Consider the following 15392-nt stretch of genomic DNA (forward strand, 5'->3'; position numbering starts at 1 on the left):
TTAAACACAATTGTGTTATGATTGAATACCTGATTCTTCTGCCCTGAAGTGATCCATTTATCCAATTCTTGTTTTAGTTCAGCCTCATATTTCCTGACATCATTCTTTTTAATAACAATTTTATCCTTGAAGCCTTTGTATTCTTCTGGATTAAACTCCTTTCAGAAAAAACACATGGAATCAGATAGAAGTGTAAAGTTTAATTGGAAGCATATTACATTTTTTTTGATATTCTGTAATCCAAAAATCCAGATATTTTACTGAAAGAATTAAGCCACAAGATTCCCTGTTAAAACAAATAATTTTACTGTACAAATATCAAAAGACATTACTAATAACTACCCATATCTTAAAGAGTCAGTTAAATTAAAGATATTTGAAGTACAGTGAACACAAGTACTTATCGGCTCAACTGAACTTCTCAAATTTCCTTCCAAAACTATTGTACCTACATCCCAAAAATACTCCAGTCAGTTACTTATCAAAAATTGGAAGATTATTCACTTGGTCTGAGTACTGTTCCAGAGATTCATACAATGATTGAGATTTCTTGAAACTTCCTACTCTGGCAAGGTTTCTCCTTCAAATCCCCCAAGCATAGAACAATTATAGACTTACAGTTCAACACACTCATTGCTAGGGTCTTAGGAATAGCGACCTTGGTCAGAACTCTCCAGATTTTAATGTTCTTTAACTCTGGAATCTTGTTTATAGGAACTCTCGCTCACTTCTTAGTTGGCCGAGAAGCCCAACTCACTGTTGACAGAGTCCTTCAGTTATAAAAGTTTTAAACCCTGCCCCAAGTCAGATTAACGGTCATCCAGCATGTGCTCCATGAAAGACTGAGCACTTGCCAGGGACAGCAGAGGGAGCGCGGGGAAAGGGAGCATGTACGCTAGGGCTTCCTCAGGGGTTACAGCTGCTACGGAGCTGTATGAGGGAGCTGCTGGCTTGGAAAACATAAATATCAGTGGAAAAGCTATGCCACTGTGTCTGGGCAGCACAACCATATACAGCCTTCAGTCCCAAGACACATTTCAATTTTATTTGAGCCCTGACTTTCATCCTGTCTTGGATTAAGGTTGCAGCTAAAATATAACGGTAGCCTTACCGTTAGGCCCGCCCGCCAACCATAGCAGCAGATGGTCAATGTAAAATCCCAGTCAATTGCTGTTTACTTAATTTAAATTGGCTCATTGTCAGAGGGCGCAGTTCTGACTCGTGCTCATCAACTAAACATATCATGCAAGGGTGCAATGAAACCGAAAGAGAAAATGTTGGAAAATCTCAAGCAGGTCTGGCAGCATCTGTAGGGAGAGAAAAGAGCCAGACCTGCTTGAGATTTTTCAGCACGTTCTCTTTTGGTTTCAGATTCCAGCATCCGCAGCAATTTGCTTTCATTTTATGCCAGGACACCTGCCTGGCACCTTTGCATGCAACTTTGCAGGCTTCTGGGTCAGAGTCGCGCCCGGCCGAGCATAATAAAAATCTGACCCTAGTTATTAAAGGGAAAATAATCTCAACATAAAATATAGATTTTTCCACAGAAGCAAATAGGCAATCACAGTATGTAAATAACTTCAGTAGAAGTACCTGTGCCCGAGGCCATGATGTCCATGTTTCAGTCATTTGTGTCATATAATCGGAGGCACTCTGGAGGAGACAGACTGAGGTCTGAAGGAAAACCATACCTCTCAATCTAATAAGCAAACACAAAATTTTATTTATTGGTTAAATTATTTTTGAATCTACAAGGATGAGATTGGTCCGTCAACTTGGCAGAAAAGATCATAGTGGTGTTTATTTAGCAGTTATTTTGTCCCATTCAATTGCCACAACTGCTCAATTACTAACTAATTGTTTCACTCAGCCAAGGAACCATAATTCTGTTGCAATTTGGCACCTTGTATATTCTACACAAATTACCGTTATATTTCAATTGGTTTATTGCCAGATTGTAGAAGCCATATACAAGCTTTCCCTCGAGGTAAATTTCAGTACAGCATCTCAATTTAACTTACAAGGATACAGAAATTTTAATTTTTCCACAGTGCATCATGCAGACCAAATTCAGAAACAGGACAACATAAGAGTTTTGTATTGAGGGGGAAAATCCTCAAACCTGGTCTCATTAACCAGATGATCCATTTAGGTGATTTACTGGTACACCAGTGAAGTGTTCAGAATGATGAATATCATTTATATTATCCTTAATCTCTGACATTACCAGTGTGGCCACTGAGTTTGCCAATAGTGAATAGAGTTTGCAATGGTGAATTGCAGCCCATTTCACACCCAGCCAATTTTATTTTTTGTTGAAGTAGAAATTTGTGGACCAAAACTCAGTTCTGAACAGGAGGTAGGTTGATTGGTCACCAATGACAACCATCTTTGAGTTAGCTAGTCAGTGGAGTGTTTTCCCAGATTCATATTGTCCTCTTTTTGCGAAGAATCTTTGATGCCACACTTGGCATCAAATTGGCATTTCTGCAACAGTAGTCACTCTCACCTCACTTCTACAATACAGGTCTTGCCCCTGCATGAACCAAGGCTGTAATGATCACTGGAGTCTCAAACACCAGACTGAGCAGATTAACAGTAAGCAAATGCTCCTGATAATAACACACCCCTTCCACTTCTTTGACAATAGATCACAGTAGCACAGTTGCTTCACAGCTCCCAGTTTCAATTCCCAGCTTGGGTCACTGCCTGTGCGGAGTCTGAACATACTCCCCGTGTCTCCGTGGGTTTCCTCCGGTGTGCTCCAGTTTCCTCCCACAGTCCAAAGATGTGCAGGTTAGGTGGATTGGCCATGCTAAATTGCCCTTTTGGGGTTGCTGGGTGATGGGGTGGGCTTGGCAGTGTGCTCTTTCCAAGGGCCGGTGCAGACTTGATGGGCGAATGGCCTCTTTCTGCACTGTAAATTCTATGATTCTACTTCTTTAATGAAGAATAGTATGATAAGGCCAGAATTTGCTGGATCAGATTTGTCTTGTTTTCTGTAGACAGATCATGCCAGAGTAGTTTTCCCTCTGTCATGGAATTGAGGTAGTAGTGCGTGTCACAAGTCTATTTTTAATTGTCATTGCCTCTGGGATGGTTTTCTCCAGACTGGAAGGAGACTACTATACTCCACGTCTTTAAAAAGGTGGACTCCGCTAAATATAGGCCTATTAGTCTGGTATCAGCAGTAAGAAAGGGGCTTTAGGGAGCATGTATGAGGTACTTGTATTGGGGGGGTGGGGGGGAAAAATTAGGCACACAATGTCAGTTACTAAATTAGTGGATTCAGGAAGACAAGTCACCATTGTTCACTAAGACTTTCAAAATGTTTTTGATGAGACATCACATAAAAGACATCTCGACAAGACGAGTAGCGATAGCAATATATTGAGCTGGACTGAGGACCATTTGGAAGTTCTAAAGCAGAAATAATAGTAGGCAGATTTGGATCCGATTGGAAACCTGGCACCAGAAGTGGCCCGCAGAGGTCAGCATTGGAATGATTGCTCTTATTTTTATTAACATCAAGACATTGGTGAGGAAGGATAAATTTTTTATCTGTAGGAGAAGGCTGCCATTTCATAAAACTGGATGCGGATTTCCTGAAATTCTTCAAAGCAAGTGATTTCACCTTGTACTAAGGTAAGCACAGCCTGGTTGGATTGACCAGAGCACTTTTTCCTGTCTGTTGTTACTCCAATGTATCCTGAAAACATGCAGCTTTTTATGGAATTCCGACTTCAATGATTGAAATACTTACATGGTCCACGGTTTAAAGCAGCACATGGATGATAGGAAACAAAGTCAAGCCCCGATTCATTTGAGCTGCACACATACTTTCCAGGTCATTGTATCGTTCGCTATAGACCACTAAAAGAAAATATTGAAAATAAGTGAGCACAGTATGCATTATGTTGACTCTCAAACAGAAACCCATGTATCACACAGTGATTCAATTATTCTGAGATCTAAGACCCATTTGCAAGACCAATTTTCCAGCTCCAAATCAGCACCAGTAATAAGTAGACCAACTGAGGAATGATCTCACCCATGTGTCAGTTTGGATATATGCATTTATTTAGTAAAAAAAGCCCATCAAATTCTGTTACTATATCAGCTCCAATGATTCACATCAACTATGACAGCAAACTCAAAATCCCTAGCTTGTATTAGGTTAATAATATAGTTAGGTTGTTTCAATTAACATGAATCCAGGTGACCCTGCATCATGAATAATGATATCAACCATGAGCATGTTGCTGTTCGAAACTTCAACACCTACCTTGCACCACCCCTCAAAAAATGTTTGAGAAACTTTTTCCCTCACTCTCAATTTAGTTTGTTTGACATGATAAAACCAATTAAATGATAAAGAATACCATAGGTAAGACTGGTCTAAGGGAACACTTATTTGCAATTCAGATAATCATCCTTCACTCTTGTAGTTACTATGCCAAACTAAGACCCTCAAAATGTTTCTGCTACCTGCAGTTTATCCTACAGCTAATACTCCAGATGAGTATCTCAATGTGCATAACATACAACTGGATCCAAATATATTCAGGCAGCTAACAAGTTGTGAAACTTAGAATAAAATAAATTATACATTATCAAAACAAAAGGAATTTTATGTTTATTAATGACATTCAACTCCCTTTCTTTATTCATAAAAGACACAAGACTGAGAAAATTGAGAATTACAGTTATGAACCACAGGCTATTGGAACCAACAGTCGTGTCCTTTTGCTTGACATACTGGATCACCTGGCCAACGAGATGAAGATTGGATAGATGAAGATTGGATAGATGAAGATTGGATAGATGAAGATTGGATAGATGAAGATTGGATAGATGAAGATTGGATAGATGAAGATTGGATAGATGAAGATTGGATAGATGAAGATTGGATAGATGAAGATGGATAGATGAAGATTGGATAGATGAAGATTGGATAGATGAAGATTGGATAGATGAAGATTGGATAGATGAAGATTGGATAGATGAAGATTGGATAGATGAAGATTGGATAGATGAAGATTGGATAGATGAAGATTGGATAGATGAAGATTGGATAGATGAGATTGGATAGATGAAGATTGGATAGATGAAGATTGGATAGATGAAGATTGGATAGATGAAGATTGGATAGATGAAGATTGGGCAGGTGCAATCTTACTGGCCCAATTTCCCTCTATTCAGTGCCCTGAAGATCCAGATGCAGGAACAGGAAAATGGGTCCCATTTAGGGCAAGTAGCCAATCAGGGATGGGCAAACAAAATACTTGTCTTGCCAGCGATTCCCACATTCCATTAACAAAATAGAAACAAACGGTTAACAAAATAGAAATGAAAGGTTCACAGAACAGAAGGTGCTTACATAAGAGCGTTCAGCCATATTTGTGACATAAAAGGGCAAAGCGGAACAGCCATCCATACCTAATCTGACTTTGTAGGATCTTTGATCTCTTGATATTTTCATTTGCTGCTTTTTTTCCCACCAGTAGCTTTTACAGGATTCTCCAATGTCTTATCTGTTTGCTGCCAGTAATTCTTTACCGTCTGAAGCCATCTATTAAAAAAGGCAAATAGGAGTTAAATTGAGAACATTGCTACTTTTCTCCCTCTCAGTTTGTAAAGCTCGATGCCCCTGCAATCACAAGTGGTGTTTATACCTGAAATGGCACTTTGACAGAAGACAACACTGGCAACAGGGTAGGGGAATTATTAGGAAGAGAAAGAGAACATATGATATTATAAGTTTTCTCTTCTTTCTATCCCATTATCGTTCCCACCTAAAAATATATAAAATAGAATCTTTCTTTTCCTTTTCAATTTGGAAACAATTATGTTCAAACTGGTGAAAAGTGCAGTCAGCACGGCTACCAGTTAAGAGTGGGCAGCATGGGTAAAACAAAATTGTTCCTCTAATTTGTAGACAGAACTCAGATCTTAGTGATAGAACAGGAAATATATTCCACGAAATTTAAGAATTATGCAGAAGGAAGCCACTTGATCCAAAGTGCTGTTCTGACTCTTGGAAAAAGCTATCCAGTTATTCCCACTCCACTGCTCTTTCCACTCAAGTATTTATCATAGTCTTACTTATCCAATTAAGTAACTGTTGAAACAGCTTCAACCACCCTTTCAAGTAATGTATTCCTGGTCATTATAATTTGCTTCGCAAAATAACAATCTCTTTGCCTCTTCCATGTGTTTTTTTGCCAATTATCTTTAAATGCACACTCTAGATCTGACTCTCCTCCCAATGCAACAGCTTAACCCTAATTATTTGGTCAAAATGGCAATTTTGTATCTCCCCACAGCCCTCTCTACTTCACCAACAATGATCCCAGCTTCCGAAGTATTCTAAAAGTAAGTGTAAGATCACAATTCCTCAATTCCTAGAGAAACAAATTCCTTTGATTTATTTCCAACAAGTTAAAAAGCAACAGCATTTCACTACACTGGTTCACAGGGTGTAATAAAACATATGGCTACTTGAGATGAATTCAACCTAACAAATGAACAGACATGGATTAATAAAAAACACAAGTCCACAGATACCTTACTTTTCAAACATTTTGAGATTGCAAGATATGTCAGCTAATGTTTTACAGCAAGAAACAAAATATAGTTGTGTTAAAAAAGTAATCCAAGCAAAAATAATTTTTAAAAGTTACTGGGCAAGAGCTTCTGGTTTGCTGATTGTAGCTGATAGAGCCAGGAATGGACAACGAATCATCACTAGTAGATGCTCCCAGACTTCTGCTCCAATCTCTCCACCGAGACAGTGGACCTATAAACACATAGTATAGTAACTAACTCACATAAGATTATTAAACGGCAAAATAAAAATTACGACCAAGAACTTGGCAAGTTTATTTCATTGCAAAGATTTCAAAAGAAAGTCAAACAGAAGGACCCTGGGAGTAGTTATAAATAATCATTTTAGTAATTTGGCTTGGATCATAGAATCCCTACAGAAGGAGACTATTTCGCCCATCGGGTCTGCACAGATCCTTTAAAACAGCACTCTACCCATGTCCACTCACCCATCCACCCTGCCCTATCCCCATCACCTAAACTGTACATCCCTGGACACCAAGGGCAATTTATCATGGCCAATCCACCTAAACCGCACATTTTTGGATGTTTGCCCATAAATATCTCAAGTCAGATTTTTTTTAAAATTTGCATTTTGAGAAATAGGAAGCAGTGATTTTCTTTGAGCCGTTCATAATTATATATTTCTAAAATTCGCAGGGGCTTCTGTTATTTCCAGAATTGTATCATTGCAGTTTAAAAGATGATATTTTTCTACATTATCTTTATTAAGTTGTTTCTATTTTTCTTCTCCTCCCCATTCCTCCAGCATTATTATGGTACTTCATTTAATTAAAAATCAAATCTTGCCAAATGTGGTTTCCTATTTCATTATCTATATATATATATATATAATGATCCATTAGCATCACATTCAACAAGAAAGTGACCAACAGCAGAAAGCATAAAATAGTTTTTCTAAATTCAGCACTGTGTATTGAGATAACAAAGACCTGGGCAAATTTGTGCTTGGAGATCAGTTCAGGCAAGAGCAACTGTGTTTCAAAGTGAATCACTACCCAATTCAAAGTTGCAGTTACATGAAATGATCATGGATTCACTTAAGCATTCTACTTTCACCCCACAGAATTTAAATAGTACTCTATCTGTATAAAATAAAACCCTTCTGGCAGAATTTATTTCAGTTAAAAACTCAGGCAATACCATCACGTGATTACCTTTTCCAAGGTTGCCTTCGAGAACACAAAGTTGCTTACTTCCTCTCCTCAAATGGCAAAATAATCCCAAGACTGGAGTTCCAATAATGGTGATGATTCTTTGTTTGATCGCCTGACATACATAAGCCTACATAACTGGCTGATTACTTGACAAGAAATTACTGAAGCTAAATTTAATCCTGCCACCAACTGATATAAAAACAGACATTTCCAGTAACGTTTGTTACATACCATCAGCAGTGAGAACATAGCCCAGGGACACGGACCAAGCCATTTATCCCTAATCACTATCACCCTGGCGGAGATCAATTAACTCAAAAAAAACATGATAAGTAATCACAACATTTCTAGCCCACTGGATACAATTCAATGTGCTCGGAGTATAATTGAAGAGAATTATGATTTTTCAGATGTTGGGAGTTTGTTTTTGGAGCAGTTCTTTCAATGGAGTTCATGTGCTTTCTGCGTTATTCCTCCCTTCTCACTTCACTCTCAATAATAAGTAGAAGATCCTTCACAGGGATGTGTTGCAAAACCTGTGATTTTAATCTGCTTGTTTCTAATTTAGTGTCATCAAAGTCTTCAAATCACTACAGTTCAATTTCTATCTTACCTCATCAAAAATTACATATTTAAGCTTCTTCACCCAGGCTTGTCGTTGAGCATTAAGGATGAGATTTCTAAACACTGAGGAATTGTGATGAGAATCTGAAACAAACATCGAGATTAAACACATTTAGATTTGACCCTATATAAGCATCTCTGGTCAAGCTCAGATATAAAAAAGGTAATTTTGAACATCTATGACACAAAAATCAGACGTGTTCTATAACAGACTGGCTATGCAGCTTCAGGTCACATCAAAATTGCAAATTAAAAAGGTGCCTGATTTCATTACAGAATTATTTCTAGAGTTCTTTTAGCATGAAGTTGAATTTGCTGAGCTACCGTTTCCTGCGCTGAGGTTTGCAAATGGCAAGTTGTTTTGCTTCAAAGGAGTTTTGGTAACAAACTACACATGCAAATTATGCTGATTCAATGTCTCAAAATATGTTCTCCATTTTCCTTCATGAACTTGGATCAGGAAGCTACAATGACTTTGGTTTGGTTCCTGCTATTTCTTCTAATCTTAGAGGTTAGTATACAAACTAATGTCTCCCATGTGGCTCTGATTGTTTACTTGGTGACCGGCTGAACAATACAGATCAGGGGAAGTTCTAGGTTTGATGCTTGCGTTATGCCAAAATAATTGATTTTAGCCAGGGAAGAAGCAGTTCTATGGTTAATCCAACACAAACAAAAATAATCCAGATTCCCAGCACCTGCTCAATCTCCACTCTTAGATATATTTAATCCAGCTTCTCCTTCGCCTACTCCTGTACATATCCCATACTCCAACTGACCTCTGCTCCTCCTATTCCTGCCCCAGTCCTGATCTCCCCTGCTCGCAGTGAAGCCACTTCCTCTGCACTCTCAAAAGATCCATGCAATATACTCAACCGAAGAACCACTAGGTGCACAGTCACATTTATTTTGCAGTTTGGAAACACACTGAGGAAACAAAATCAATCTACCGTGGGGCAATATTAATAATTCTTCCTTGAAGATTAAACGTGCAGCTAAAAGTTAACAAATTTCCTGTGATTGCAAGAGCCAGTTTCAAATTCTTCAGCTTCCTTCACTTGTGCTATTGTATTTATGAAGCCCTAATGTAGTATGCAAGTTCTAAAATAACCCTGCTATAATGCATCAAAATTATCTACCATTTTGCCAGCAAAAAGCCATTTTGGCTACATTTGGATACTAAAAGTTAGAAATAAATTTTATCATTAGACTATTAAATTCTTAATTTTAGCAGAGACATTAACACCAACAGCAATTTCCAGATCTTGTGACTGATCATATGACACATGTTGCCAGATCAAAGTTGGTTTTGAAATGCTTTCTTTCAAGCAATGCGCAGAATATACTGTGATTGAAGCAATACAATTGGCATTCACACATCTAGTCATTGACTTTGCTGCTCCAGTTTCTTTTGGGAAGAGTGAACTCCATCTGCACAGATGCACGAAGGAAGATTTTTAATCCCTCGCTAAAGATATGGATGCAAAGGTCCCTTTAGCATAACCTGCCCAATATCCCTCCATGGATTCATCTCTACTCCCCAGCATATCAGATACAGGGACTTCCACTCGAGTAGTTGATTTATATCGGGAATGGTGTTGGCAGAAATAATTTAATCAATTCATGCAAAGGCCCGTAAGAACAAGCGCTAAGGGAAAAGAAAAAACACAGCAAAATAAAAAATTACATTGCTGAAACACACATTTTCCATGACCTCAAAAGGTACTCATTCTTTGAATGCCATCTTTAAATTGATGCTCCTTAAAAATAATTGGATACGCCTCTTTGTATTAAGATACAATCTGGCATAATTATAGGAGGAACTTCAAACGATTTTCATCCCTCTAGCTCGAGAAACTAGGAAGTGCAAGTGAGAAAACAACACTAATGTCTCCTGACAACTGTCAAAGAACCAGGACATGTGCAGATAAATCTTATGGAGCTAAGGACGTGGAAACAGAAATTAATTACAAATTAACCATGAGAAATTCTAGCTTATTTATAAATAGAAAATAGAATACCTGGCAATTTAAAGCATCCTGCCGATAGTCTCGTGTGTAAACCCCACATACCACCATTCCATCTGGTAAAGTCTTGCTAAATCGGTTTGTAAAACAGTTGCCACCACTTGGTTCACAAGAGCCTAGTCATTAAAATATAAAACACATTGCACTTGAAATGCATCAATCTTCAAGCAAAAACATGAAAATAATTTTAGACAAGAAACTATTGAGCGAGACCACATTACCAGCAGCACAACAATGATTAAACTTGAATTACTGAACAAAACTGGAAAACAGAACCATCAGTCCTTAGAATACCAGATAAACTAACATTTCCTATGCGTCAGGTGTAATTTTTATTTTTCCTGCCACGCACATAATTTATTCTGGTGGCAATGAATCAGCCACCCAAATACACCCCACACATTTTTCCTTTGCATCAAGTTAAATTTATTCCCATGTTTTAATGAGTCCTTGATGTTGGTTCAGTGTTTTCTGGACACAGCTAATTATTGCATAGTATTTTTTTAATAAACATTTTATTGAGGTATTTTTTGGTGTTATAACAACACAATAACAATGTACATGAAACTATAAACATAGTGCAAAAGCCGTCTCCTTCCCTTCCAGATTCCACCTTTATTAACTCCCTACTCTAAGCTAAACGAAACCCCCCCTTCTGCTGATGATTAATTTTCCACGAAGTCGACGACAAACGTTGCCACCTCCAGGCGAAACCCAACAGTGACCATCTCAAGGCGAACTGGATTTCTCCAAACAGAGAAAGCTAGCCATATTCGATAGCCAGGTCTCTGACTTCGGGGGCTTTTGAGTCCGTCCAAGCTAATAGTATCCGTCTCCGGGCTACCATGGAATCAAAGGCCAGAACGTCTGCCTCTTTCTCCTCCTGGATTCCCGGGTCTTCTAACACCCTGAAAATCGGCGCCTCTGGACTCAGCGCCACCCTTGTTTTTAAAAACCGTGGACATGACATCCGCAAACCCCTGCCAAAATCCCCTAGCTTTGGACATGTCCAAAACATGTGGACATGGTTCGTTGGTCCTCCCGCACATTTTGCACACCCGTCTTCCACCCCAAAGAATCTTCTCATCCGGGCAACTGTCATGTGAGCCCGGTGAACGGCCTGAAATTGTATCAGGCTGAACCTGGCACATGTTGCGGACACGTTGACTCTACTCAACGCGTCCGCCATAGACCATCCTCTATCCTTCCAGCTCCTCCTCCCACTTGTGCTTCAGCTCCTCGGTCTGCGTCTCCTCTGACCCCATAAGTTCCTTGTAAATGTCAGAGACCGCTCCCTTCTCCTACCCACCCTCCGGAAACTACCCTGTCCTGAATCCCCCTTAGCGGTAAGAGTGGAGAAGGATGACACCTGTTTACGTAGGAAGTCCCGCACCTGCAGGTACCTGAATTTGTTTCCCCTCGCCAACCCAAACTTCTCCTCCAGTGCCCTCATACTCGGAAAGTTCCCCTCTATAAACATATCCTCCATCCTCTCAATCCCTGCTCTCCGCCATATCCGGAACCCCCAGCCATACTTCTCGGGGCAAATCGGTGATTATTACAGATTGGGGACCAGACCGATGCTCCCACATGTCTCCTCCATAGGCCCCAGACTCTCAGGGCCGCTGCCACCACGGGGCTGGTGGAATACCGTGCCAGCGGGAACGGCAGAGGCGCAGTTACCAACGCCCCCAAACTGGTGCCCTTGCATGAAGCCGCCTCCATACGCTCCCATGCCGACCCCTCCCCACCACCCACTTCCTGATCATGGCTATATTCGCCGCCCAGTAATAGTTACTAAAATTTGGCAGCGCCAGCCAGCCCGCCCTCCTCCCCGACTCCGCTCAAGCATTACCTTCCTTACCCGTGGAGTCCTGCGCGCCCAAACAAAGCCAGAGATCACTTTGTTGACCACAGAATAAGATGGGGAGACATTGAAACACGAAACAGGAATCTCGGGAGGACCGTCATCTTCACCGACTGCACCCACCCAGCTAATGACAACAGGAGCGCATCCCATCTCCGAAAATAGTCCCTTTATTTGGTCTACTAGCCGGGCCAGATTTAATTAATGCAGCCGGTCCCTTTCCCGCACCACTTGAATGCCTAGGTACCTAAAGCTTCCCCCTACTAATCTAAACGGCAGCTCCCCAATCGCCTCGCCTGGACCGCAAACATCTCACTTTCCCCATATTTAGCTTATACCCCGAAAACCGGCCAAATTCCCCTAGAATCCTCATGATTTCTTCCATCCCCTCTAATGGGTCCGATACATACAGAAGCAGGTCGTCTGCATAGAGCAAGACTCTGTGCTCCACCTCCCCGACCAGCCCCCTTGATGCTCTCAGAGCAATTGCCAACGGCTCTATAGCTAGCTCGAACAACAGTGGGAGAGAGGGCATCCCTGTCCAAAATAGTCCGATATTGTCCTATTCGTCCATACACTTGCCACAGGGGCCTCCTACAGCAACCTGACCCATCAATAAAGCCCCGCCCATATCCGAACCGTCTCAGTACCTCCCACAGATAATCCCATTCTATCCAATCAAAAGCCTTTTCTGCATCCATCGCGATCACTACCTCCACCTCCCTACCTAATTATTGCATAGTTAAAGATTTATATTTATCAATGCTGGATATTCCCATTGGAGATAAATTGAAATCAAGACATCTACTATATAATTTTCATGCAATAATGCAGTCGTTTGGGATACCTGTATTCTGAATGCTATTTTGATTCCAGTCAGGGTGCTAGCGTGTTGCTGAAACATGCTAACACTTATATTATGATGATAGGGCAGCACGGTGGCCTAGTGGTTAGCACAACCCGCCTCATGGCGCTGAGGTCCCAGGTTCGATCCCGGCTCTGGGTCACTGTCCGTGTGGAGTTTGCACATTCTCCCCGTGTCTGCGTGGGTTTCGCCCCCACAACCCAAAAATGTGCAGAGTAGGTGGATTGGCCACGCTAAATTGCCCCTTAATTGGAAAAAATAATTGGGTAATCTAAACTTATTTTTTTTAAATATATTATGATGATAAACCTAATGGCACTGACCATATGACTCAAGTGTCACAAGGAAGAATATCTACTGCTGGGTTGTGGTGACAATTGTCCTTGAAATGTATTCCATTTATATCATAGGAAAATTCCAAAGTTAATTTCTGCAAATGAGTGAGTCTATGAAGCTGAATTAGCACAAGTGAGGAGACACAGGAAGAGGCAACTACTACTGATTAAATTTTTTCTAACTTTCAAAATATAATCACAAAATGTACAAGACCAAACTACCTCAAGAAATTCTAAGTTCCCCGAAAGGCCTAGAGAATTTATTGAGAGGGGCTGAGCTACACAGGAGAATACACTGTTCAAATCTTGCCTGTAACTTAGCTGATCTCAATCAAAGGTGGCAGGATATTATAATTGGTCCTGGTCGCTCTGGATTTTGAAAAGGGACGATTTTACAATTCAGCGAGAGAGAGAGAGAGAGAGAGGGGGAGGGAGGGAGGAGAGAGAAAACTAGAAAAAGACACAAGAGGTTTCATAGATGCTTACAAAGCAAGAGCGAAGCAAAGTAAATATTACAGAGACGGGAGATATTATACTGGGGATTCAGGAAATGGCAGTGAAATTAAACAAATACTTTGTATCTGTCTTCAAATTAAAGAGGACACAAAAATACTCTGAAAACTGTGGGTACCACGGTCCAGTAAGAATATGGAACTTAAAGAAATGAAAGGCTAGTCTGACGTCAGTCATCAATTGCTAGGGGTGGGAGCACTTCCTGCACATGCGTAGATATTCAGGCTGTTTAAACTAAGAAATGCTTTTAAACGCAGCACTTTCAGTTGCAGAATTATGGATTTTTTGCAAGCTTGTGTTTATAACTTTCTCCTTCACAGCAAAATAAGCAAATGGGGGAAAAAAATTGCAACTACTGAGAGCATCTATTTTCAGGTTCTTGCACTGGCAACAATAGATTTTTTCCCTCCAGCAATCAATTAGTTTGGGCACGAGCCAGTCTAGGAAATTAAAACTATATGCTCTCACTGTGAAGCTGCACCATAGATTTATAAAAATCACTGAAATATTTGAGAATAAAATACATACCTAGTATGTGGCTTAAAACCTTGGATTAAGAGTCTGGCCATCTTCCAGGCTGTTTGTGATGGATTGGAATGAGGTTTCCTCAGCCAGATGGAAGCGCTTTAAATAAAATTTAGAGTACGCCATTCTTTTTTTCAAATTAAGGGCCAATTTAGCGTGGCCAATCAATCTATCCTGCACATCTTTTTGGATGGAGGGTGAGACCCATGTAGACATGGGGAGAAAGTGCAAACTCCACACAGACAGTGGCCAGCTTCAAACCCTGTTCCTCAGCGCCATGAGGCAAGCAGTGCTGACCACTACGCCACCGTGGTGCCCCCGAGATAAAAAATCTTACTAATTTTCTTTTCAACTTTGTAATCACAGAGCATCAATCAAGTAGGGGAAAGTCTCAATGAACAGTTGTGTAATAGTAAGAGCCTGGAATTAACACTGCACGATGGAGGTATGCGCTCTATTGAGTGCCCCCTTCACTTGTCCCACTTTGTTTCCTCTGCAGGTCTCCCAGTTATTCGTCAAGGGACAGACATAAAAAATACTGGAATCGTCTTTGTGCCTAGAGAACGTGGCTTGAATTTCTTCCTGTAGTGCTGTTTTGCACTCGAGTCGCAAATATGTATAGGATGGGAAACACTTCGCTGCTGCTTGGAGGTTAAACCTCAAAGGAATGAAGCAACATTAGCCTGTTTTTGATCTTTACTGAAACAAAAACCACAGTAGTATTGTAAGCACACGTTTCCCCAGTCCTTGGGCCTGCCAAATTCACAAACCGGTGGCAGAAACAGCAATGGTGCTGATTTCTCAAACTCCTAGTCTCCCTTATTTTGTCCTGACCAAAGAGAATATCAGAAC

At 40.4% G+C, this 15392-nt stretch overlaps 1 protein-coding gene across 1 annotated transcript in view; it reads right to left on the reverse strand.

Annotated features, from left to right (window-relative positions):
• The window catches only part of LOC119963277 (probable ATP-dependent RNA helicase DDX60), a 90849-nt gene that overhangs the window by 43627 nt on the left and 31830 nt on the right, over window positions 1-15392 (reverse strand). Inside the window, 13 exon segments of the mRNA XM_038792134.1 lie at window positions 30-158; window positions 1594-1629; window positions 1631-1699; window positions 3764-3775; window positions 3777-3844; window positions 3847-3873; window positions 5440-5497; window positions 5500-5572; window positions 6684-6799; window positions 8398-8462; window positions 8465-8492; window positions 10430-10516; window positions 10519-10551. Of these exon segments, the coding sequence (XP_038648062.1) occupies window positions 30-158; window positions 1594-1629; window positions 1631-1699; window positions 3764-3775; window positions 3777-3844; window positions 3847-3873; window positions 5440-5497; window positions 5500-5572; window positions 6684-6799; window positions 8398-8462; window positions 8465-8492; window positions 10430-10516; window positions 10519-10551 (801 nt within the window).

Source organism: Scyliorhinus canicula, chromosome 3, assembly GCF_902713615.1.
Source record: "Scyliorhinus canicula chromosome 3, sScyCan1.1, whole genome shotgun sequence".
Classification (NCBI taxonomy): domain Eukaryota; kingdom Metazoa; phylum Chordata; class Chondrichthyes; order Carcharhiniformes; family Scyliorhinidae; genus Scyliorhinus; species Scyliorhinus canicula.